At 40.8% G+C, this 25,439-nt stretch overlaps 1 protein-coding gene across 1 annotated transcript in view; it reads left to right on the top strand.

The window, feature by feature from the left end:
- insrb (insulin receptor b) overlaps positions 1 to 25,439 on the top strand; it is a 120,840-nt gene that overhangs the window by 84,777 nt on the left and 10,624 nt on the right. Inside the window, exons 3-12 of the mRNA XM_034217784.1 lie at positions 4,273 to 4,481; positions 6,042 to 6,175; positions 14,146 to 14,285; positions 15,069 to 15,213; positions 15,918 to 16,132; positions 16,831 to 16,957; positions 21,170 to 21,420; positions 21,891 to 22,058; positions 22,635 to 22,833; positions 24,907 to 25,039. Of these exons, the coding sequence (XP_034073675.1) occupies positions 4,273 to 4,481; positions 6,042 to 6,175; positions 14,146 to 14,285; positions 15,069 to 15,213; positions 15,918 to 16,132; positions 16,831 to 16,957; positions 21,170 to 21,420; positions 21,891 to 22,058; positions 22,635 to 22,833; positions 24,907 to 25,039 (1,721 nt within the window). The remainder of the gene's footprint in view (positions 1 to 4,272; positions 4,482 to 6,041; positions 6,176 to 14,145; positions 14,286 to 15,068; positions 15,214 to 15,917; positions 16,133 to 16,830; positions 16,958 to 21,169; positions 21,421 to 21,890; positions 22,059 to 22,634; positions 22,834 to 24,906; positions 25,040 to 25,439) is intronic.

Raw genomic sequence — 25,439 nt, 5'->3', positions numbered from 1 at the left:
TTCCAGCAGTAGACTGTAAACTACTGAATGTAGGTGCTGGGATCAAATAGAAACCGGAAAGGTTTGAAAAATATATCCAATTAATAAAGAATTAAAGACTAATGACTAAGCAAGTGCTTTGACTTACTGCCCTTTTCTATTAATACAGCAGTGGGATGTAAACAACAGTTTTTCATGTGCTGGGAACAGACAGGAACCGGAAGGAAAAGGGTCAAAATAGATCGAATTATTAAAGAAATATAGACAAAATACTAATCTAGTACATTGACCTATTCTACCTTTGTATTGATTCAACAGTGGGATGCAAACAACAGTTTTCCATGTGCTGGGATCACATAGAAACAGAAAAGGAAAAGACATATCGTCCTATTAATAAAGAATTACATTACATGTCATTTGTTAGACGCTCTTATCCAAAGCGACTTACATACTCAGTACTGTGGGCAATCCCCACAGGAGCAATTTGGGGTGAAGTGTCTTCAGGGACACAACGACATGCTGACTGCAGTGGGACTCGAACTTGCTACACCCTGATTCGAAGTCCAGCGCACTACCCACTGAGCCACAGCCGCCCTATTAAAGACAAAATACTATAGTGCATAGATTAATTCCACCTTTGTAATAATACAACAGTTGGATGTAAACAACAGTCTTCAGGACCCAGTGTTAACCCAGATTTGTCTGTATAGTGGCTCGGCTCCAGTGCTCTGAAACTGCTCTGATTCAGCGATCAGCAGCAGAGTTTCCCCCCGGTCTCTGCGTCTGCCCCCTGTCTGCCCCAGCGAGGCCAGGGTTAACGCTGGGCGTCTCTCTTCCCCGACATGGAGGAGGCCATTGAATGGCTGCCTCCCCCAGTCAGCAAACACATTGGCTGAAGCTGAGGGTGGATCTGGGGCTGCAGCGGCTCTCCGGCATGGATCCTGCTCTGGATCTGGATCCTCTGAGTCCCTCCCTCTCTGCTCTGTGATGCTCTCAGCGTGTATCAGACAGACGGGAGGGGGAGGGCTGTGCATTTCTCTCTGTGTGGCTCAGAGTGTGCACTTCACTAGTAAAGAAAACGCAGCACTGCGACCCCTGGGTGAACTACCCCAGAAGGTCGGAGATTGTTTATTTTTTCTACATTAGTCATTCCCCCTTTCCTTCTGTTAAGAAAATATCACTGGTCACCGACTTGAGCTTCAATATCAGGATCCATGTATTTATGATCCTCTCCAGAATGGAAGTAGTCATCACATACAGAGCATCAACTAGCTCCTGAACAGTGTCCTTCACATGCTGATATCCAAGAGAGGGAGTTACCCAGTCACAAGATGGAGGAATAGAAAGCAGTATTCAATATTGATATATCATGTTACTCTGATATTGGAAGAGTACATTCAGTATTTTCCCAACACCTTCCGTCAGTGTTCTTTCCTTTAACCTCATTACCCCCTACCCCCCCCCCCCCCCCCCCAACCGTTCGCTCCCCCTGCTATAACCCTAGCTGTCCACTCTGCTTTCACTCAGGCAGCAGCATGGGCAGCCCTCTCTTACAGACAGTATCCTTGGCACTGCTCATGTGATGTCCTTATAAAGGTGGCATCCCATGGAGGCTGGCATACTGTGCCCCCAGTGCACTTTGGAGCTAACACAGGGTTAGCATCAGCGTTCGTGGTTAGAGGTTAGACGGGGTCCTTAAAAAGTCTAACAAAGCATTTAAGTTATTAGACTAAAATAATACCTTAAATTGGATTTAACAAATCTTAAAAATGTCACGACTTGGGAAGTGGGAATTTGTGCTTTTTTTTCCTGACTTTGTATTAAAAACAAATCAATTTCTTACATTTTGAGTTAACATCTAATAAGGCATTGCATGCATTCAAATACAAATAAAGTCCTTAATTTGTATAATATAACTTGAATTAAAAAAACCTATATAGTTATTTGTTTACCAGATTCCTCATGTCTTAATATCAAGCAAAAAACCTGACATTTGTATAACATTTGACTTGTATTATTCATTATTTGTATTGGTCTTAAATCTAACTTTCCTTCTGCTCTGAGAACACGGCAGCCTCTTTAAAAAGTCTGGTGAGTTTGGTCTTTTGAACCCAGAATCCTCCTGTCCTTGATGGTGTAACTTCTCACCTATAATGGACTTAAAGTGGTGACAAATAATATTATGGATGTTGTTATTTGACCTAGTTCTGCTTGCTGCCCTGCGCTCTGTGGTTCAGTTAGCACATGAAATGAAAGCTGACAGTAGGGAGAGAAACACGGTGAGAGATTAACACTCAGGGTCACAGACAGGAAGCCCAGTGTGAGGGCAGATAGTTGGCTGTTTTTCCAGTGTATTCAAAAGGAAAGGTTGAAACATGTTTTAGTGACTTACCTTGTATCTGATACATCTCAATGGTTGATTTTGAACATCTGGTTGATTGTCGCACCTGTTCAGTTCAATAAATTGAATTCCAACAGTTTAAAATCATAGGATATGATGGAGATATGTGAAATGGCACACCAGGTAAACCATCCGAAGATTTAGAATAGGGGCCAAGATACTAAAAATGTGTACAATAAATATCACTGACACATCTAAAATACTAATATTTTACAGTAAATCAGAATCCTCAGTAAACTCTTACGGCCCGTCCACACTACAGCTTCAAAAAAAGCTTGGAGCTGGGCGTGTCTGAAGCTCGACCAACAACCAATCACATGAATCTCCTGCCCCTGACACTCAAGCAGCGGTTTGATTGGCTAGAGCTTCCACCGAAAGCTTCAGAAGCTTCAAAAGTTGAACATTGCTCAACTTTTGCAGCCTGAAACGCCAGGAAAGCTCCGCTCTGCTTCCCACAATGCAGTTCGGCGAAAAGTGACGCGCTGGAAACCGTTTTTGAAGCTGTCGAAGCTGGAGTGTGGACGGGCCGTTACATCACTTTTAGGGGAATAAATAAGCACCTGTCAAAGAAACCACGGAAATGTTGTTTTAAAAAAGTCACTTATTTTTAGTAAACAATTCCTAAAAGTAGTCTAGTATTTCGGTAGAGATAGCTAGTGACCCTGTTACAGTGAGAGGTGAGGAAAAAGCTTAACTTAAACACTGCTTATGTGGATTTCTTATCCTCCAGTCAGTGTGTGTAATCGGTAAAAAGGTCAGCCCGGAATCATCTGAGTGTAATGAGTCTCACCGGCTTCAGACGGGGCAATAACAGAGAGTTTATCAGATCATTACCAGGGACGGGTCAACCGGGACAGCTAATCCAATCACAATTGACACCTAGGCTCTTTCACCAAATGCTGTTTTCCCGATAGGTCAAATTAAACTTGACATGAGCCAATGACATGTAATGTTCAGCCTATTAGCCATTAAGGTGGTGCAAACTGCTGCTGCTGGACATCAGGAGTACATGGTGGACATTCGGTGTGCAGTGAGGGATCGTCTTGTTAAATGTTTTTCCATTTCAAAATCCAAAGGTTTAATGTCATAAACTTAACTACAGGTTCCTTCATGCAAGGTAGCATGCAAGCTGGTGATTATCAAAGTCAACTTTATTGTCAATCTTTCAGTTTGTGTGTACCGACAGAGAGATCGAAATACAGTTTCCCACAATCCCGAATACAAAATACAAATATGTATATACCTATATATATATACACAATCAACAGACACATATATACATATCAGATCCCATGGGTGGAATTAGAGTTAGTCCCAGTTGCTACATTTGAGGTCAAATTAAATCTGCTCGGCCTCTGCAGGTTATGTTTCCGTTCTAGTTAGAAAAGAAAACATGAGAGCTGTCATATAGATCAGTTGGTATAGCGGCGCATGTGCTGGTGGTTCAAATCCCGGGTTCAAATCCTATATAGGATCATTTGCGTTGTGTCATCCCCTCTGTCTCCCCTTTTCAAAACTACCACTTAAATGAAAGCACTGGTTTCCCCACAAAAAGTATGTTTCTAAAAGGATTGCCTCTAATATCAAGATGATGCAATAATCTATTTGTCGGATCAAGTCTGACGTTTTCAGTGGTCGTCCCGTTGCTGTTTTTTTAGAATAATGTTAATATTTTGTCATGGTCTGCTGATTCATAGTGTCTGAAACGGTCGACCTACAATCTTTGAGCATATTTTTGATTTATTGGAGCCGTTTTGACTTTAAAGCAGTGGACAAACACTTGTTCCATGTAGAATTCTGCACTATTTTCTACTATATTTGAATGACTGCAATGAGTTATCCTCCAAATGGCTCAGTCCTGATGTTAACCTCTTCCTCCTCTTCCTCCTCAGTGTGCCTGGACAACTGTAAGCACAGTGCGTGCAGCCTGCAGGGTCAGTGCTGCCACGACCAGTGCCTGGGGGGCTGCTCGGAGCCGGGGAACTCCAGCTCCTGCGTGTCCTGCCGGAACCTGCAGCACGGGAACACCTGCGTGGACAAGTGTCCCGCCGGGTTCTACGTGTTCCGGGGCTGGCGCTGCATCAGCTTCTCCTTCTGCCAGGTGGGTCAGAATAACAATATTGATAATAATATATTTAATTTATCAAGCACTTTATCAGGTGCTCAAAGACACTACATACAGTTGTGTTCAAAAGTGTACATACACTTGTAAAGAACATGTATTTCATGACAGTCTTGCAGGGTTCTTACGGTCATTAAAAACCTGGAAAAGTCATGGAAATTCAAAATGCTAATTCCAGGCCCTGGAAAGTTTTGGAAAACAATATTTTTCCCAAAGTTTTGGAAAAGTCATGGAAATGTAACTAAAGTTGCATCAAATATAATTTATATGTTAGCTAATCGCCTAAATAGTAATACTATAATGATAATACATACTGTATAGTAATGAAACGTAAAATGGCATTTAACTGACGAGGTATTTTGCTGGTGAGAGATTTCAGTAGAAGCTAGTAAGCCTATTTGATTTGTTTTAGAGGCACAACATGTTTCAGATGCAGACCTTATGTTCCTGTTCCATGTTCAAATAAACCATTTTCAGTGGAACCGCTGAGAAAGAGTCATTTGTTTGGTCATGGAAAATTAGTTAAAGGTCATGGAGAAGTCATTGAAAATCATTGGTGAAAAAGTGTATGAACCCTGGTCTTGACCTTTCAATAATTTCTACAACTCTTATTTTTCTGGTATGATATGGCTTTTTTCCCAAGCACTCTGTGATAGAGTGTTTGGAGCACATACTACTTTGTCACGAAACAAAAATCATGAAGTTTGGTTGTTTTATGAATTTATAATGGATCTTCTGAAAATGTGATCAAATCTGCTGGGTCAAAAATATACATATAACAATGATACACATTTGTAACTTGTCCATTTTCACCTCAATTAGGCGCTTTTGACCACAACTGTAAGTAAAACCGAGGAATAAAACAACATTTATCACAAGGACACAGCATTAATTACACATTCAAAGCTAGTCTGAAAAAGTGAGTTTTGATATGGCCTCCCTTTTATTTATGAGAAAACTGGCTGAAATAAGCTATTCCCATCACGTTTGTATTCCTGCTTTCAGCCCTGCTGGCTGCACGGATGTTTGCATGATCGCAGGGTCCACTCTGTTCTAAAATAAAAGCTGTTGATCGCTTCCCGTTTAAATATCTAAACATCTACAATTTGCATTGGATAAAAGACATGTGGTTTTACTCAAATAAAACTGTAACACTGGTATTGGACTGTTTTTATTGAGGGACAACGGGTGTCCATTCAGGGGAAATTCAATGTTTAAATACAGGGGAAAAGGGCCATTTTAAAAAGACAGATGTGTGAAAGATATAAAGGGGTACCTTCGTGGAGTAATTGGACAGTGAATTCAGAAAATAAGTATTATTTATTAGTCTAGGTAAATGTAAATAAAAAACATATTGGAAATATACAAATAATGCTAAAATGACTGAAGGGTTCCCAGAAATCATTATATGTATTAAAACACACCTAAATTGGTTTTATTGACTTTAAAGTGACTTAAAGTAATCGTTTTAGACGGAGTAAACATCCTATCTTGGTGTCAACGTGTGTTTTATTTGTGTTTTCCTTGTTTTAAATCCAGGAGCTCCACAACCAGTGTACTCAGAGTAAGAAGTTGAACCAGGACCGAGAGCAGGGCTGCCACGAGTACGTCATCCACAACGGAGCCTGCATCCCCGAGTGCCCCTCGGGATACACCACCATCAACTCCACTACGTACGTCTCACACACACACCACACACACACACACACACACACACACACACACACACACACACACACACACACACACACACACACACACACACACACACACACACACACACACACACACACCTGTAAGGCCACTATAAACAGTGCTGTGTTATTGACGCTGCCATTATTACCTGATCAGTGATGTAACTGTCACCCCCAACAAACGCTCGCTGTGTGACTGCAGGAGGAACAGGTGCATTGTGGTCACTCGACACACTCAATAACATTTGCACACGGGAGATGATCAAACAAAAAGGCAAAGAGTATTTTTCCACTATGGAAAGTCTGCTGGGGGAAAACATCACTGCTGCTTTGTGTTCCTCTTTGTCGAACGTAAACACCATGTTGAGCTGTTAGAAAACACAGCTTCATGATCCAGGCCATGACAAATGAAATAAATAACAGAAACTCACAGGTTAAACTAGTAGCTGTAAAAACATATGACCTTGTAATCTTAAATAAATAACATTTAACATATTTACATGACCTGCTTTTCATGTCAATGTTTGTGGGGGTTAGGTATTACTTTAACTACACTTAACCAGAGGTGGAAGGAGTACTCAAATACTTTACTTAGGTAAAACTAGCCCTTCTATAGTGTACAAATAATCAGTAAAATTCCTGCATTCAAAATCATACTAGTAGTAAAAGTCCAAAAGTATTATAAATACAAAATATACTTTAAGTCCCTTATAATTTAGTATCCCTATTTTCAGAAACGTATATAGGAAATCATTGATTATAATTATGAATGCATAAATGTCACTTTGATATAGCAGCTGGAAAGGTGGGGTTCATTTTAATTACTGAATATTCTGCTGGGTAGCTTAAACTATGCATTATCATTTATTAATTGATTCATATGTTGTATTTAAAAGCTAAATCTGAAAGTAGCTGGTAACTTAAGGTGTAAGATAAATGTAGTAGAGTATGTAGTGGCTCAAAAGTGTAAAATAGCGTGATGTGAAAATACTAATTGAAGTACAACTACCTTACATTTTTACTTAAGTACAGTACTTGCACAAATAGACATTTAACTTCATTTTCTCTAGTATTTCTCTATCCTCAGTGACCTGAAGAGGTTCAGATGCATGTGTCAGTTATACCACTAAAGCAGAGAAATTGTGTCGAGGTTTAGGAAGTTTTGATATTTAAAAATAGCATGATGTGAAAATACTTATTGAAGTACAACTACCTTACATTTTTTTTAATTAAGTACAGTACTTGAATACATGTAGTGACTTTCTGCCACTGCACTGTACCCCTTATTGTGAATCGTGTGTGTGTGTGTGTGTGTGTGTGTGTGTGTGTGTGTGTGTGTGTGTGTGTGTGTGTGTGTGTGTGTGTGTGTGTGTGTGTGTGTGTGTGTGTGTGTGTGTGTGTGTGTGTCGAAATATGCCACAAAAGCAGAGTAGTCTCGTGTCTCTACGCACAAAGGCAAACCTCAGACAAAAGTTAATATTTTCCATGCAAAATTTGCCCAAATGAATTCTTCTTACTAAAACGTTTTAAGTATTAATGACAATCATTGATCAAGTAAGGGGTGGGAATTAATAAGAATGTGCTTCCTCCTGCTCCCTTTCGGACACATATGATTTATTATTATTATTAATATGAAGACTTTTTTTTGTTTTTTTTGTTGAATATACAAATATTACCATGAATGTGGATAAATACTGTATTATAACAATACGGTATTCTGTTTTTCACATTTGTTATTTTTTATTTGTTATTTTTTAATCTGTTCGACATAAAAACTGACAATGAAAAAAAAAATGGAAAAAAAGTATTTCTTAAATCTCTGTAATTTCAAGTAGTTCAAGATAAAAGAAAAAAACAAACTCCTGCCTGTCTTTATAAGAAATTGATATGGCTTTGACTACAGTAGCTGCCTTTTTATTTTTCAGAAGCTTGCTTGAATTAATTATACATAAAATAAACTGTATGGCTTTGTATTTATTTAGGATTACTGTCACAGAATTTATTTTTTTCTGTGACTATTTACTGTAAACATTTCTTTCAGAAGGTGGTGAACCGGCATCTTACACAAATCTTGATTTTCACATAAATCCATTTTTCCCCGTCCCAATGGAAAATCACATGCAAAGCAGTATCATTATTGTGTGTTTAGGCTGTGACAGAAGTCCTTTGCTGAGTGAGAAACCACATTGTGTTGGTGTGCAGACGCAGAGACATTAAAGGAGTGTGAGGAGGGAATGAAGACGAGAGAGAGAGAGAGAAATAAGCTGCGTTTTTCCGAGTGTGTTCTAATAAGAGAAGGATGTTTTCCGTCTGCAGCTGGAAGCCGTGTGTGTGTGTGTGTGTGCCGAGCGTGTTTGTGACTACATTAGCTCGCTCCCAGTGAAGCGTTTGGTCGGGGGACTTTTTCCAGGTGCAGTCTGGGGAAGAGAGAAGGTGTTTTATTTGTCTATACACAGGTAGATGTTGATGCAGGTAAATAACACACGTTTAAACCCAGCAGGACTTTCTCCACTAATGTATCTCTTTCTGTGTGTTTGTGTAAGATACTGCCTTTCTGCCTGCAGGGATTATCAGGTGCTTAGACAGAAAAGAACATTGCGTTAAGTCTCAGTCACACACCCCGAGGCATCCGGCAGAATGGTGTGTGTGTGTGATGTGATAAACAGGTCTTCTTCTTCATTGGTATTCTGACGCAGGGCCTCAGTGAGCGTCTGTTTAGCTGCCATGCTTTGGTTATAGCGAGAAACAGGCGTCATCGCAGTGGCTTACCAAGACACACACACACATACAAACACGCAGACAGTCAAGCAGACGACACACATTGTACATATATGTACACAACCTCAACATCCGCTCTAAATTTAGACTTAAACATCCCACTGAGGCGGAGATCTGCCTTCTCATTTATGTCCATCGAGCACTGGGATATGCTTCAAGTTAACCTGTTCTGCTTTGTCCTTTCCCTGTCGTGTGTTATATAGGTTTTTGTGCATTTAAATGTTCTGCAAATGGTTATTATTTACAACTAAAGCTTAATTTAAGTTAAGTCAATGTTAAAGAGGCCCTATCATGCTTATTATCAGGTTTATTTTTGTACTTTGTGCGTCTACTGTGACATGTCTCCATGCTTTGTTAAAAAAAGGTCTTTATTTTTGCTTTATTCGTTGATTTTGTATTCATGTTACTTTAATTATTGGTTTGTAAGCAGCTGTGATTGACAGACCATCTCTTTTTAACTAAGTGGAACAATAAGACTTTCTTCTCTTAGCTCCTTTCTGTCATGAGCTGTATATAAACTGCTTACATGTTTTGTGAATTGTTTTATATTCATAGAGTGGAACAAAATAATGAAATAAATAAACTGGCTGTGGATCTGCCCAGAAACAACGGCAGGCTCCTGCAGATGTTTCTCTCAGAGCCGGAGTCACAGAGTTCATCCGGACAGATGAGCGCTGGCCCTTTAAGAGCCTGTCTGCCTGTGTGTCTGTGTTTTTCACTACAACGGCCTAAAAACATTCTCCCTTTCTGCACTGCAACTAGAGCATTACTTTTCAGAAGCTCAATATATGATTTTCCATGTGGGAGAGAAAGAGAGGGAGAGACAAAATATCCTTTTTTCTTCTGACTGTTGTTTTCATTACAGTGTGTTTCCACTCACACAGAAGCAGTGGTGGAAAAAGTACTAGATATTTTACCCAAGAAAAGGTATCAATACCAAATTGTAAGAAAAACACTGTTGCAAGTAAAACTCCTGCATTCAATATTTTACTTAGTGAAGTACATTCAACCACTGCCCTGAAGTCATAGAGGGAAAACAAGTATTTGTCCTCTGATTGATCAAATATTACAGCATGATAAAACAGAGAATCCATGTGCAATATGGGGCATTTTCCCCCTCACGATGGGTGGAAAAGCTACTCAAGGAATCAGTGTTTCAGTGATTCATGTCACCATGGATCTATAGCTTAGCCTGGCCTTTTAGGGGGGCATGATCTGTGTGTACGTCTGTGTGTGCTTCCTGGAAAGGAGGAGGGATTATAGCAAGAGTTGCTTAAACATATAATTAAGTCAGGGTGAGCTTACAGATAGGAGTGCATGCAGAGGTTGCATGGTCCCTGCAGCAACAACATCCTTTAACTGTTCCCTGTGCTGCTTTAGGGTTAACACAGTGGTGCAGTGATGACGAGTTTTTGTAGATCTGTGACAAACAAACGTTTATGATACTTACAGGTTTTGTTCAGCAGGATAATCTCTACATATTAACACCACTTCACGATTTTTTAAATAAAAACTAACGTTAGACTATAAACCCTAACCCTTGGGCTATAAAGGAACTACAGCGCAGTCACATGACTTCAGGTCACCACCGCTAAGCTAAAGGCGGCTAATGTTGGGCTATAAAGGAACTACAGCACGGTCACATGACTTCAGATCCCCACCGCTAAGCTAAGGTGGCTATTGTTGGGCTATAAAGGAACTACAGCACGGTCACATGACTTCACGTCACCACCGCTAAGCTAAAGGCGGCTAATGTTGGGCTATAAAGGAACTACAGCACGGTCACATGACTGCAGGTCACCACCAAGCCCCCAGGAAGTGCGCCGGAGTCTGAGATGAGAAAATTCGTGGTGGCCAAACGGCGGTACTACACTTCCTTTAGGTTGCTGGGCCCGGAAACACTTTTTCCCATTGACTTACATGGGGAAAGAGTGGTCTGTAACTCGTTGAATAATTTTTAAAAAACTAAATAAACAACCCAGTATGAACACTTGTATAGCCCTTATTAAAAACATTTGTTCCTCAAGTTGTAAAAATGTGCTAATAACGTTATTCTGAGAGTTATTTCCCTCTGCATTATGAACGCGCATCTAACCCACGGGACCGCGCGGCCCGGCACGTTCATGTTACGTGTTCAGCACTACATGCGTTTATCTTTACCCATGGATGCACAATAACAACGGATCCATATCGCCTTACTAGTAAGGCGATATGGGCAGCTGCCATCCCACGGAGCTGTAATAATAGATATTGCACATGTTTGCTGTAATTCATCATTTGTAAAATATTATAGCCTACTACATGGGCTGTATGATGTAAATCTTGTACCGTAAATGTTGTATTAAATAAAGTTAATATTACCAACGTTAGATTAACGTCCCTGTAGGTTATTATTGCACTAAGAAGCTTATTGCACTGTATATATATATATATATATATATATATATATATATATACAGTGCAATAATTATTTCATGCTAAATGAAGCTCTGTTGCTTGGATATCACTAGATCCTGTTACAGCGTAATATAAGTACATAACGATTGATGTTTACATTAGCATAATTACTAGCTAGCCGCTAGATGCTAACTGCCGCCTCGTTAATATCAAATCCATCATAATAACAATCCATTACCATGCTGTCATGAACGCACGGTGCTGTTACGTGTACGCAAATTGACGTGCTTGATGTGAACGAGCATTTTGGTTAAAGTTGCGCATGCTCTATGAGTGCACATACGGGTACTTCTCAGGCATGCTGGGTAATCTGTGACGTTTCACTCTCTCAAAAGTTGGGCCATTTTATCATCATGCGCTAATGAGCAACTCTCATAGGAATGAATGAGGCCCCGCCTCCCACGCTGTATCCAGTTCTTATTATACATCCATGGTCACCACCGCTAAGCTAAAGGCGGCTAATGTTGGGCTATAAAGGAACTACAGCACGGTCACATGACTTAACGTCACCACCCCTAAGCTAAAGGTGGCTAATGTTAGGCGTTAAGTCGTCTCATTTAGACACTTGTTAGCAGTTTTTAAATCCACCAGTGGGGTATTTACTGACTTATTTAATGTCGTAGAACAAGACGTGAAAATCTCTTCAGCTTGACCTTATTTCAGGTTAAAAACCCAAAACATTGAGCTAAACACGAGGGAACTGGATTAGGAAAGGGCTAACTAATTTCTGGGTTTTAGGACTCATTCCTGCACCACTCTATTCTGCATTGATGCAACTCTCTCCCTGTTGGAGTTTTAAAACTAATTTGGATCGATTCAAAATAAATGTTTCTGAATCCCTCTGTGTCTTTGACATATTTCCTTTTTTTGTTCGGAGCAATACGTTTATGATTTATAGCCGACCAACCACAAACCCGTGTTTTAGTTTACTTCTTCTGCAGACCTTTGTGTTTATGATGTCAGGGCTGGAAGTGGAGCTAAAGAGCGGTATTATGTTCTTTGGAGAGAAAAAGTTCTTGTTTTTTTGTGAATGAAGCGTCGGGTCTCTTTTCTCCAGCGGCGTGCACCCAGGCCTGCCTTTTGTGAATGGACTTCCTGAAAGGCAGCGCTATCAAGGCCTCAATGCTTTGTGTGTGTGTGTGTGTGTGTGTGTGTGTGTGTGTGTGTGTGTGTGTGTGTGTGTGTGTGTGTGTGTGTGTGTGTGTGTGTGTGTGTGTGTGTGTGTGTGTGTGTGTGTGTGTGTGTGTGTGTGTGTGTGTGTGTGTGTGTGTGTGTGTGTGTGTGTGTGTGTGTGTGTGTGTGTTGTGTGTGTGTGTTGTGTGTGTGTGTGTGTGTGTGTGTGTGTGTGTGTGTGTGTGTGTGTGTGTGTGTGTGTGTGTGTGTGTGTGTGTGAGAACATGTTTGCAGTGAGAGGAAGCCACTCATAGAGCTGAGAGAGAAACAGAGGATGCTTGTTAGGAAGTGCAGCTGGTGTTTGTGTTGTTTTTGTTGTCTGCAATTCCGTGTGTGTGTGTCTGTGTGTTATACATGCAATAGAAGTAATTGATGCAAAGGATGAGAAAGCTCTCTCGTCTATCCCCCAGTGGTAATAAATATGAAGGAGGCTCAGATGTGGATGAGAGATTGCGTAATCTAATTCCTCTCCTCAAAGCCTATAGATTCATTGTGGGAATTATCTAATTAATTAGGAGGTTTATAAAGATTCACCTCTAAATACATCAGCTCATTTATGGAAAGGCTCTCCTTTAAGTCATCAGTTTGAGAAACATGCATTCTATTTTTGTTATATTTAGTTAGTTTTGTACACAATTCATAAATCTTGCCCCAACTTTGATTACTAGAAAGTCTTTGTTATTTAATATTTGGCTGTAAATGTTCCACAAGTATATTAACTATATTAGTCTTTTATTATAGGCAGAGAACATAAGGTACAAATAAGAAGGAGCAGTGAAAACACTGAAACCGGTGTATAGGAGAGGGATAAGTAGATGAAACATAGAAGCCAAATGCATGCCTGTTTAATCCAGAATTGAGTTCAGTGAATAAAAGACATGTATCTCAGTTAAAAACCAGAGAAAATGGAGGGGTACCTTGGTTGCTGATTGGCTAATGGTTACACAAGCGAAAACATCGTTATGACATCATAAAGTAGCCAAAATCTGATCAGCTCAGGTTTTTATAGAAATGGATCAGGACAAAGAGAGAGAGAATCTTTGTTCCTGAAACTTTCAGAGTCTCTTTCCACAGAGGGGACACATGTTGATGAAGAAGAGACATGAAGAAGAGGGGACACATGTTGATGTAGAAGAGACATGGAGAAGAGGGGACACATGTTGATGTAGAAGAGACAGGAAGAAGAGGGGACACATGTTGATGTAGAAGAGACATGAAGAAGAGGGGACACATGTTGATGTAGAAGAGACATGAAGAAGAGGGGACACATGTTGATGTAGAAGAGACATGGAGAAGAGGGGACACATGTTGATGTAGAAGAGACATGGAGAAGAGGGGACACATGTTGATGTAGAAGAGACATGAAGAAGAGGGGACACATGTTGATGTAGAAGAGACATGAGGAAGAGGGGACACATGTTGATGTAGAAGAGACATGAGGAAGAGGGGACACATGTTGATGTAGAAGAGACATGAAGAAGTGGATTTTACATAATAGGTGACCTTTAACACGTGTCTTTCTATCTCTTCTCTCTCTGCAGGCTGACCTGTTCCCCGTGTGCCGGCCTCTGTCCCAAACTGTGTGTGGGGAATAAGACCATCGACTCGGTGATGTCCGCCCAGGCTCTGAGAGGATGCACGGTTCTCCACGGCAACATGATCATCAAGATCAGAGGAGGAAGTGAGTACTGCTGCATCGAGCCTCCATCTGCTGAGCCTCTGCTCCTCCACTATGGATCAATTCCAATCCAGCCCCAACACCCTCTCCTTTACCCCCCTCCTATCTGAGGGTTCTTCATATTATCTACCGCTCCAAACCAACTAGTAGGGAGAGGAAGTTATTTTACACTCTAACAGGAAGTCTGCATTAACCCTGACTTAACCATGGATGTATGAAGAGAAGTGGATTCAGCGTTGGAGGCAGATCGTATGGATCCATTGGACCATAGATCTTGCACACTTGGCTAAATGAAATTAATTGAGAATAAAATATAACTGTGGATTTTACTTTTAGGGTATTTTACAACTCTTGACACCCTTATTCTTTAAATAGGGACAATCCATTAACTTATAGACTCTTCTTGCACTATTTCTCTTTTATTTGAATTAACTTGCACATCTCAAAACATTCTCTTGCACTATTTTATCTGTTGTATTTGTTTAATGTCCTTTATATATTCATGATGCACTGTTGGAGGAGCCTGTGACTTAAGTGTTTCATTGCCATATGTGCACTGTAGCTACTGTGCACATGACAATAAAGCCTTGAATCTTGAATTCAAGTATTTTTACTAGGTAGTTAATTTACTTCCTAAATCAACTACACAAAACAACTACAGACTTTATGATAAACATCCTCTCAAACGTAAAATAATACATAAGTCTCAAGGCCCTCCAGGTGAAACAACAACACAATGCCAACAAAGAAAGGCGTAAATGTAATTTGTGTTGTATCTCCCTGCAGATAACATCGCTGCGGAGCTGGAGGCGAGTCTGGGTCAGCTGGAGGAGATCACGGGCTACCTGACGGTCCGCAGAGCCTACGCCCTCGTCTCCCTCTCCTTCCTCCGAAAACTACGCGTCATCAGGGGAGAGCATCTGGAGGGAGAGTGAGTCTGCTTCCCTCTCCTCTCTCCTCAACTCTGGCCTCCTCTAATATGTCTCCTCTGTCCTCAATTCCTCTTTTGGTCGTCTTCTCCCTTTTCTCTCCTTTTCTATGACCTTTTCTACTCTCCTCCTTTCTCTTCTCCCTTTTTTCCCTGTTCCCTTGTCTCCTCTCCTCTGTCTTTCTTCCTTTCAACTTCTCTACCCTTACCTTGTCTCCTGTCCTTTCATCTCTTCTCCACCTTTCCCCTGTCTTTTCCTCTTCCTCTCCCCTTGTCTCCTGCCACCTTGTTTCCTCTCCTCAACCATTTTCTTCTTACTCTCCTTTTCTTTCCTCTACCCTTGTCTCCTGTGATCTGCTCTCCTATCCCTTCCTTTCCTTTGTCTATTTCTTTCCTGTGTTCTCTTCTTCCTTTCTTTTTCGTCTACTACTATTATCTCCTCTCCTTTTTAATTTAATTGAACAAGGACCATGTATAAAAATACATTAATCCCAAAAAGAGAAGCTATATGCCGGATTAAAGCTAAAAGCTAAGTTCTCCTCTGTCCTCCTCTCCTAAACAAACATGGTGTCTTCTCTCCCTCTCTCCCTCTCTCCCTCTCTCCCTCTCTCCCTCTCTCCATCTCTCCCTCTCTCCATCTCTCCCTCTCTCCCTCTCTCCCTCTCTCCCTCTCTCCCTCTCTCCCTCTCTCCCTCTCTCCCTCTCAGTGTGTTTGCCTTCTACGCTCTGGATAACCAGAACCTCAGGGAGCTCTGGGATTGGTCCAAACACAACCTGACCATCCGGCGCGGCCGCACCTTCTTCCACTACAACTCCAAACTCTGCTTGTCGGAGATCAGGAAGATGGAGGAGGTGACGGGAACCAAGGAGAGGAACCAGAAGAGCGACATCGCTGTGAGGAACAACGGGGACCAGGCCTCCTGTAAGACCAGCAGATATTTAACACCTTATTGATTAAATGTATATATATTTGTTGTCACATTATACATTATAACATGCTGGTTACAACAACATTACAATCATGTAACAAAAGGCCAGCAAGGAAATCAAATGAAAGGCTAGGGATATGTCTGAAGATACATGTAACTATTGTTCCAGTCAAATGTCTTTGTTTTGAGTTTTTTATTGAGTACATTTTTCCCACTTTCTGTTGAGTCGTGTTTCTTGCAATCTCAATTTATAAGTCAGTTTTTCCATCAAAAATATTTCTTCCACAATTGTTGTTATTTTAAATTCAGAATGAGAAAACCTGTATTCGTCACATAGTAGGGAAATGTACAGCGTTACAGCGGTCCAAATCAAATCAAAAGAGTAGACTTAAATATTAAATAAAGTTTATAAAATCTATTCAAATAAATACAAATCTATAGTAAATAAGTAACAGAACAAAAACAAACTAAATCAGCATTAACAAAATGATTATTAACCTGAAAATCAGAACCAGTACAAAATGTCTGAAGTTCATTTTTCTCTTTTAATCTCTTAATGTTTGTGTTATTTTTATGGATGCACCACAAGTACAATTCCTCGTATGTGTTAACCTACCTGCAACTAAACCTGTTTCTGAGTCTGATTTCTTTTACCAAATGCATGTTCTGATGGTGGTGTGTTTCCTCTCAGGTGAGACCAAGCCGCTGAAGTTCACCGTGATGAAGACCACCTCCAACATGATCATGCTGAAGTGGGAGCCCTTCTGGCCGTTAGACTTCAGAGACCTGCTGGGATTCATGGTTCTCTACAAGGAGGCGTAAGTATCTCACACTCACCCTGGGATGTTTCCTTACTCTGGCACAAAACAAGTTTATTACGTTTAAGTCTTTATGTACAAAACAACATAAGACATTACATTACATGTTACTTGTTAGACGCTTTTATCCAAAGCGACTTACATACGCAATACTGTGGACAATCCACAGGAGCAATTTGGGGTGAAGTGTCTCGCCCAGGGACACAAAGACATGCTGACTGCAGTGAGGTTTGAACCTGTGCTCCCCTGATCCGAACACCAACGCACAACCCACGGCACCACACACCTCCCATATGTAACGTTTAGGATCAGGTGCATTCAAAGGACATGAATAGATCAAACGTATTCAAAGGTTTTATTGTCATACAGATGTAGCGCTTCATTTCAGACACCTACCCGTGCGGGTCCGTGATCGGCACAGGGGTGGGCCCCTGCTGAAAAGGAAAACCCCCCCGCAGGACTTGAAACGCCCCCTTGATAAATACATTTAATTATAATGAAACCAGCTGCAATGGATCATGGATCCACCAGGGGGAGCCGTGATTAAAAAGCTGCCACACTGGAACCCATGTGAAATAAACAGCTGATCTACAGGTATCTGATATCGCGGATATTTGTTAAGATCCATATGTCACGGATAGGATCATATTCTGTGCTAAATAAGAGACATGTAATCACTTACTAAACAACCCCATGTTTTTATTTAACAAAATAATGTTTAATTCACGTTGGCGTAAGTACAAAACCATCACTATGTTTTTAGATCAGGAAATGCATCCAGGCTCAAACAAACGATTTTCAATCATCATCCTCACGATCATTTAATGTACATATGTTCGCGAGTTGAAATGAATGCACTAAATTTAATCCACGTGAGTTTACAACAACAAAAATAATCGCTTTGTTTTTATATCACATCCGACCGGAGGAAAATGCAGCACGGGTCTCACTACCGATCATCCTAATCCCACGGGCAAACAATAATATGTACAGTGTTAATAGTTTACTGTATTATTAGTGTTTAATATTACTGGGGATTTCGGAATGGTACTGGATTTGGATTTATTGTATCGGCTTCATATCGCAATATATTCCCGAAGTCTGAAATGCAAAAATGTCCCCACATTAGGGCAATTCACCCTACATGTAATCATTCATACAAAATCATATTTCGTTTCTTTTTAACGAAATAAATGTGGTTTAATCCACATAATTTACTGTGTTAATTGTTTACTGTAGTATTGTGCACATTACTAACCTGCATTTCGTTGTCTCAGTACCTGCAATATGTGCAATAACAATAAAGTTGAATCTAATCTTGATCAGGAACAAATGTATTTAGGCTACTTAGTACATATATGACATAAACGATTAAACACATTGTTTAACTTGAAGGTGCCTGATGACATTTAATCATTCAAACAAAATCATATTTCGTTTATTTTTAACGAAATAAATGTGGTTTAATCCACATAATTTAGGCCTATTGTGTTAATTGTTTAACTTGAAGGTGCCTGATGTGAACATTTCCAGAAGAACTCTAGCTTGAATGGCCTTTGTATGTATACAGTAGGCCTACAGTATAGCCCAACCATGTACACCTTCCTTTTTTCCCGTCCAAAGTTTGAATTGGATAAAGGTAATGGTTATCGATGGTGCTTTTATAGCCTATTGTATAATAACTGTGTGATTTATATTGCTTTTCAAATGCATATGGCCACCCATTTACACTGCTCTTCCCGTCAAGAATATGAATAGAACTTAGTTAGATCACTTTACATTTCTGCAAATTAATTTTTAATCACACACGTCTCCCCGTCCCGAAAATGATACATAAAATAAAAAGAGGAAACAATTTTCAAGTTCAGTTTTCAACGTTTTATTTAAAATAACTGACAACAGACACCATACTGTAGGCCTATCTGCTGCGGAAACCAGGACGAGCTATTTCGGGATCTGTTTTTCGGGGGCTCCTCAGTCTCTCATTTACCCGGCTCCTGATCTTATGCCACTGGTCAATGTTCAGATTTGGGAACCAATTGGAAACATAGGACTCAATCTTTTTCAACCTCTTGACGGGAAAAAAGGAAGGTGTAAATGGTTGAATGATGAATAAACAGTGAGGAGGGGTACAGTATGAATACACTAGATATACACAGCAGCCCAGCCTGTGAGCAGTATGAACACCAATGAGCGCTCAGCTCGAGGTACCAGCGAGTCGAGAGAGAGAGAATGATATCTGCATTTTCTCTTTTGGTTTGATTTAGGACACATCCTGGGGATTGTGTTTACAAACATTCACCAGACCGTTCACCAGACCCCACCCCCCATGTTGCCTATGCTGTCCTGTGTTGCGAACTCTTTGTTTAAAACGAATTGGCCATCGGAATGTGTGGAGGAATTCTCCCAAGGGTCACATTCCACAGATAAAATACGGCGAAGATATTAAAATATGTGCTTCCATTATTCATACTTCTGAAATATATCTGTATTAACTTTATATCATCGTATGTCCGTGTTTATTGGGTCTTTTTGCATGAAACAAAGACTGGCATATAGTTTCAAGCCAGTACTTTCGACAGAAATACACATATACATCCTGCTGAGCAGAATCTACAGTTTCCAGTATTTTCCGTTTCGTAAAATGATCAAATGCGGCGAAGATATTCAAATATGTGCTTCCATCTTTCATACTTTTGAAATGTATTAACTTTATATCATCGTATCTCCGTGTTTACTGGGTCTTTTTGCATGAAACAAAGACTGGGATATAGTTTCAAGCCAGTACTTTCGACAGAAACACACGGCAATGTTGTCCGGACTGTTGTTTTTATGCAGCACCGGCTTGAACAGGTCATGTGATCTGATCACGCCGGCGTGACGGTCGACTCCAAAGGGTTAATATTAAATACATATAAGTATTTTTACAACTTGTATTTAGAAATACTCTGTTGTAATTATTGATGCATAAATGTGTTCATCCATTCAATGTGGCATCTGCTATAATGGGGTTAATGTATGATATTACTTAATAATACAATACATTATAATATATGATATGATAATTACATTTTAGTTTTATTCATTTCTTATTTAATAGTTTCTCATTATTATTATTTTTATCGCTCATCTTATTTTTGATTGTATTAATCTGTGTGAATCTGTGCTGTGCTGTTTTTCACTCTCACCCTGTTGCTGTTTGAACTACTGAATTTCCCCACGGGATTAATAAAGGTCCATCTTATCTTATCTTATTGTATAAGTTGATTTACTTCAATCTACTGTACTGTGTAAAAACACCCCAACAATATTACAAGAAATATACTGCATAAAGCAAACTATATACTTTATTTGATCTAAAATATTGATGTTTTTTCATTATAGTAGCTGTGAAAACCATACAGTAACAAATAAGTGATTAAGTGCAGTATTCAGCAAACACAACTGCAGAGCTGCAAACAGACTAAGTTTTACAACACCCAGTTGTCTTTGTGTATTTTGTGAATGAAGCGCCATCTCATGGTTAAATCCTGTAATTGAACAAATGGGGAAATTGGGCAACCCTAACCCTAACCCCCAGCCACTGGGATCCGCTGGGCTTTTGACTGGGACACACCCACCTGAGTCTGATCTGGAGTGCTTCATCTGTATGCACAAAGCAGTGTAGAAATGGCAATGACATTCTTCTGACCTGAGCTCATCCAACAATGCAACAATAAAATACAAAATAAAAAGTTTAACTATTTCTTTTTGTGAGTCACACTATAGTTTAAAATATGTTAAAACACTTATTTGCTGTCCAACGTGCGCTGTCAGGTATGACGTTCATATCTGTATGCCTATATATGGCAGGACAATGGGACAGCTGAGTTTTGGGATTAGACGGGAAGCGGTCGAGTCTTTTGACCGTGTTCTTTTAGTTCTATTTTGATACGGATAACTTTTAGTTACTTTGAAGCGAGGACGTTTGTCTTCATGTTTGTATGCCGCCTTGATCAAAGAATAAATCTGATGTGATTCAACACTACAGCGATCTCCGCAAAGTTTGTGGATATATATAAAACGCCACGACAAACTTAGATATGTGTGTTTAAAATGTACAAAGAATAGGGATATATTAACCAAAATGTCCTCTTTACAATCTCCTCACTGTAGATGTGTCGCTGTGTGTTGATGATTCTCTGATCCCTTTCTCCCCCCCCCCCCCTGCAGGCCGTACAGGAACGTGACGGAGTTCGACGGGCAGGATGCGTGCGGCTCCAACAGCTGGGCGATCGCAGACGTGGACCCTCCGGCCCGCTCCACGGACGGGAAGAAGGCGGACGACCCGGGTCACCTGATCCGCCCGCTGAAGCCCTGGACCCAGTACGCCATCATGGTGAAGACCCAGCTGTCCGCTTCCGACGAGCACGAGGTGCAGGGAGCCAAGAGCAAGATCATCTACGTCCGCACCAACGCCACCAGTGAGTTAAACTACCATACAGACACACACACACACACACACACACACACACACACACACACACACACACACACACACACACACACACACACACATACACACACACACGTCAAGAAGTCTAAGTGCTCTTTTATTATAAATATGAAATTGCTTGTTAAAATGTTGTATGGCTAAAATCCATTACTATTTGTTGCAAGTAATCTTGAAACCAATAGTGATTCAAATAATGGTCATTATGGTTTTGACAATAAATGTGAAGCTCTACTTTTACTCCAGATATTTGATTGGCCCATGTTGTATGACTTGCTGCATTTTAAAACACTTATTGCTTTATCACACATATTGCATTTAATTTCGCTGTTGTTTTTATCAAAATAGACAATAAGTAGTATTGAAGTCAGTGTAAATGTGGCCTAAAGTCATATACCAACTATGTCGTCCTGACTGTTCCTCTTCCTCCCCCCCCCTCAGAGCCCTCTGTTCCTCTGGACCCCATCTCCTCCTCCAACTCCTCCTCTCAGATCATCCTGAGGTGGAAACCCCCCACCAGCCCCAACGGGAACATCACCCACTACCGGGTCATCTGCCGCAAGCAGAGCGAGGACCGAGACCTGTACAAGTTCGACTACTGCCTGCAAGGTCAGAGTCCACAGACTGAGCCTCAAATCTGCTCCTAACTTCCATACATAGATAATATACATTTGGAGTGTAATGTTGTGTTTTAAAGTGCGTGTTTTCTTCGGGTAGATTAGTTTCTTGGACCCTTAAAATAGTCAGCTGTTGCTAACTAGTATCCTGTAAGTTACTGAAATCTAGTTACCTCGTTACTGATTGGTCAGCTTGTAATGTGTCTTTATAGTACCTGATTTAAGATAGTACTACATATTTTTCCTATTGTGCTCAAACTTTGGTTTAGAGAGCTCAACATCCCCAGTCTATTTGAACAGATTCCACATTATGTTTTTTTAGACATTCGTGCCTTTTACCCTAAAGTCACCAATCCATCCATCGGAAATGTTTTATTTATTTTTCTCACCTTTAACCAAAGAGGCTGTTGTACATTTTCCAAATAAAGATCTCAGGCATAAATCAGAAGAAGTATTCAAGCAGTGTTTCAAGAGCTCAGATTGTGATATTTTTCATAAACAAGTTTTTGATGATCGTCCACATTTCTTTCTCTGGTTTCCCCTCACCTGTGTTTTTATGTCTGCACAGGGATGAAGCTGCCGTCCCGGACCCCCACCCACCTGGACAGCGAGGACGAGCAGAAGTGGAACCACACGGACGAACCCAGCTCGGGGGGGCGGTGCTGCGCCTGCCCCAAGACTGACAACCAGCTGAAGAAGGAGCAGGAGGAGATCGAGTACCGCAAGACCTTCGAGAACTACCTGCACAACGAAGTGTTCGACAGCAGGTACACAGCGGGGGGGGGGGGGGGGGGATTAATGTTAAACACATCTGGATCCAAACTGCAGAAACGACAGAACACTCTGCAGAATCAGAAATAGATAATTACTAGGGCCGGGACTTTAACGCGTTAATTAAGATTAATTAATTACACAAAAATTAACGCGTTAAAAAAATTAACGCATTTTAATCGCACTTATTTTTGCACCGCGGAACGTTTCTCACTGGATGAGTTTCAGGCGTACCGATTATACTGGAGCACCAACTAACGTTCATGACTTCAGACAACAACAAACCACAGTGAACAACAGTGGGAAATGTTATTTAAAAAAACGGACGGATGGAAGCGTCGATAAGAGCACGGTTGTGTGCAAATTATGCAAAAAGGAATTCGCATACCACCGCAGCACATCAAGCCTCAAGTATCACCTCAATGCAAAACATATAGCAGCTAGCGTGGAAGCTAGCGTGGACGTTAGCCTCTCTATCGCGTTCACACCAAAAAGAGCCGGTACTAAAATTAGTTCATGAGAACCTTTTTACCCCCACGAAAGTCCCTGCTAGAGAGCAGAGAGCTGCTAGAGAGCAGGGACTTTCGAGCAGCTCTCTTGTGAGAAAAGAGCTATATGTCTGATTGGCTGGGCGGATTGCAAACCACGCCCCGTAAAACTCCCAAAAAGTTTTGTGAAGCCGCCATTTTATTATCCTCGCATTAGCATTATTAGCATTAGCCCAGCGCAGAAACGCAGAGAGACTAACTTATGGCAACACAAAATAAAACATGGGAGCGGTGGAGATGAGGAGGTGTCGGCGTTCTGGCGATTTACTCGGAAGGCTGCTGGGACTCCCAGCAGCTTCTACTGAAGCCAGTCCCCAACTCCGGGGACTTCCGGCCGGGGACTTTGGGCGGCAGTATACGCCGTGAAGTGGTTTGCGGCCTGCCAGTAAAGAAGAAGAAGTGACGTCAGCGGCTTCATTTGCCTAATCCACCCCCAGGTTCAAAGAGTTCTCATGAACTAAGTTCTCATGAACCTTTGTGGGAAAAGTACTGCGGTGGGAATGCGCCTAATGGTATACTAAAATCCATGTGAAAAAAATTGCTTCTCACTGTTCTTAGGTCAAATATTTATATGTGATTAAAAATGCGATTAATTTCGATTAATTAATTACAAAGCATCTAATTAATTAGATTAATTTTTTTAATCGAGTCCCGGCCCTAATAATTACACATCCAAGGTAGAGGAAATAAGCGCATCTGTTCCTTTAGTTCATTTTGTAGCAGTTCATTTGTTTAAAAATTGTCTAAATCAGAGCGTATGATTACCTACAACCTTGTTTTGGGGGCTCAGGGGGGAGGTGCTGTACTCTGGGCCGCGGTGCCCCTACCCTTTCCCCTCACATAAACACACCACACAAACACACACAGACAAACAGTCTCTCCCTCCGCTTCCCTTGGGGAGTATTTACTGTGCCCATTATCATTCATGCCAGTCAGATGTGCTGTCATGCACACTGCCATTTGGACTCTCTCTCAAACACACACACACACACACACACACTCCGCTGGTTCTGAACCCACGCTGTTGAATGGGCCAAGGTCAGCTCCACACTCAGAAGTACGCAGAGACCTCCTCGTGTTTCACGCAGAGGGAAGCAGGAAGTGTTTTCCTCCTAACTGAGCGAGGTTCGGTTCAACATTAACATCTTTCCATCCAGTATTTCAGAATACAGATTTTATTTGTGGTTTGAAAATGCATTCTGACAGAGTTTTCTGTCTTTACAACTATGTGCTAATTAGCACCATCCTGTGGTGGGGGGTGGTATCTCTTCCAGTAGTTTGAGGTATTTCTGGTTAATGTCATGCAGTCAGAGTATCTACACTCTGGAAGGTTAGTGTGAGCAGAGGTCTCTGTCACACTGCCAGGGTCTCATTCAAATCAAATGCTTCTCCCTTTTTATATTCTCTCCTGACTTTTCTGAGAGCAATTTGTGTTAAAAGAGGCTCAAAAAATGCCTTTTGTTTGGTTTTCTGTGACAGTTTCGCTAACATTTCGCTCTACGTGTTTCTGTGCTCCTCCAGATCTTCCCGCCGCAGACGCTCAGTGGGCGTCGCCAACGCCACGCTTCCTAATTTCTTCCTGACCACAGCTCCCGGTCTGCAGTTCGGCTCCACCACAGCCAGCCCTGAAGACGAAGACGAGGAGGGGTCCAAGGTCTCAAACACTTTACATTTTACAAACAACACAAATACATTAACCTTATGTCAACAATTTACTGTTCCCAAGCCTAGAATTCCAGTTTTGGACTTGTATTGATACATTAAGTTACCAATTTGAAGGCATCAGATCACATTTTAATGGATATCTTTAACTAAAAATCCAGATTTTTCTATAATAATATCACCAGAATATAGAAATACTGTGTCCTGTGTTGTGTTACATTTACGTATTCAATTTAAAATCTCCAGGTCACATTTGAGTGGACATTTATTGAAGAAAAATCAAGTATTCTTATAGATATATTATTAGAAAAAGGAAATATCACTCTCATATGATTTGGTGTGTCCTATCATGTAATATAAGGAAATTAAAACTGAAGTTTCTCAAAATCAGC

The sequence above is a fragment of the Gymnodraco acuticeps genome, unplaced genomic scaffold (assembly GCF_902827175.1).
Source record: "Gymnodraco acuticeps unplaced genomic scaffold, fGymAcu1.1, whole genome shotgun sequence".
NCBI lineage: Eukaryota > Metazoa > Chordata > Actinopteri > Perciformes > Bathydraconidae > Gymnodraco > Gymnodraco acuticeps.
This window is presented reverse-complemented; position numbering and strand designations above follow the sequence as displayed.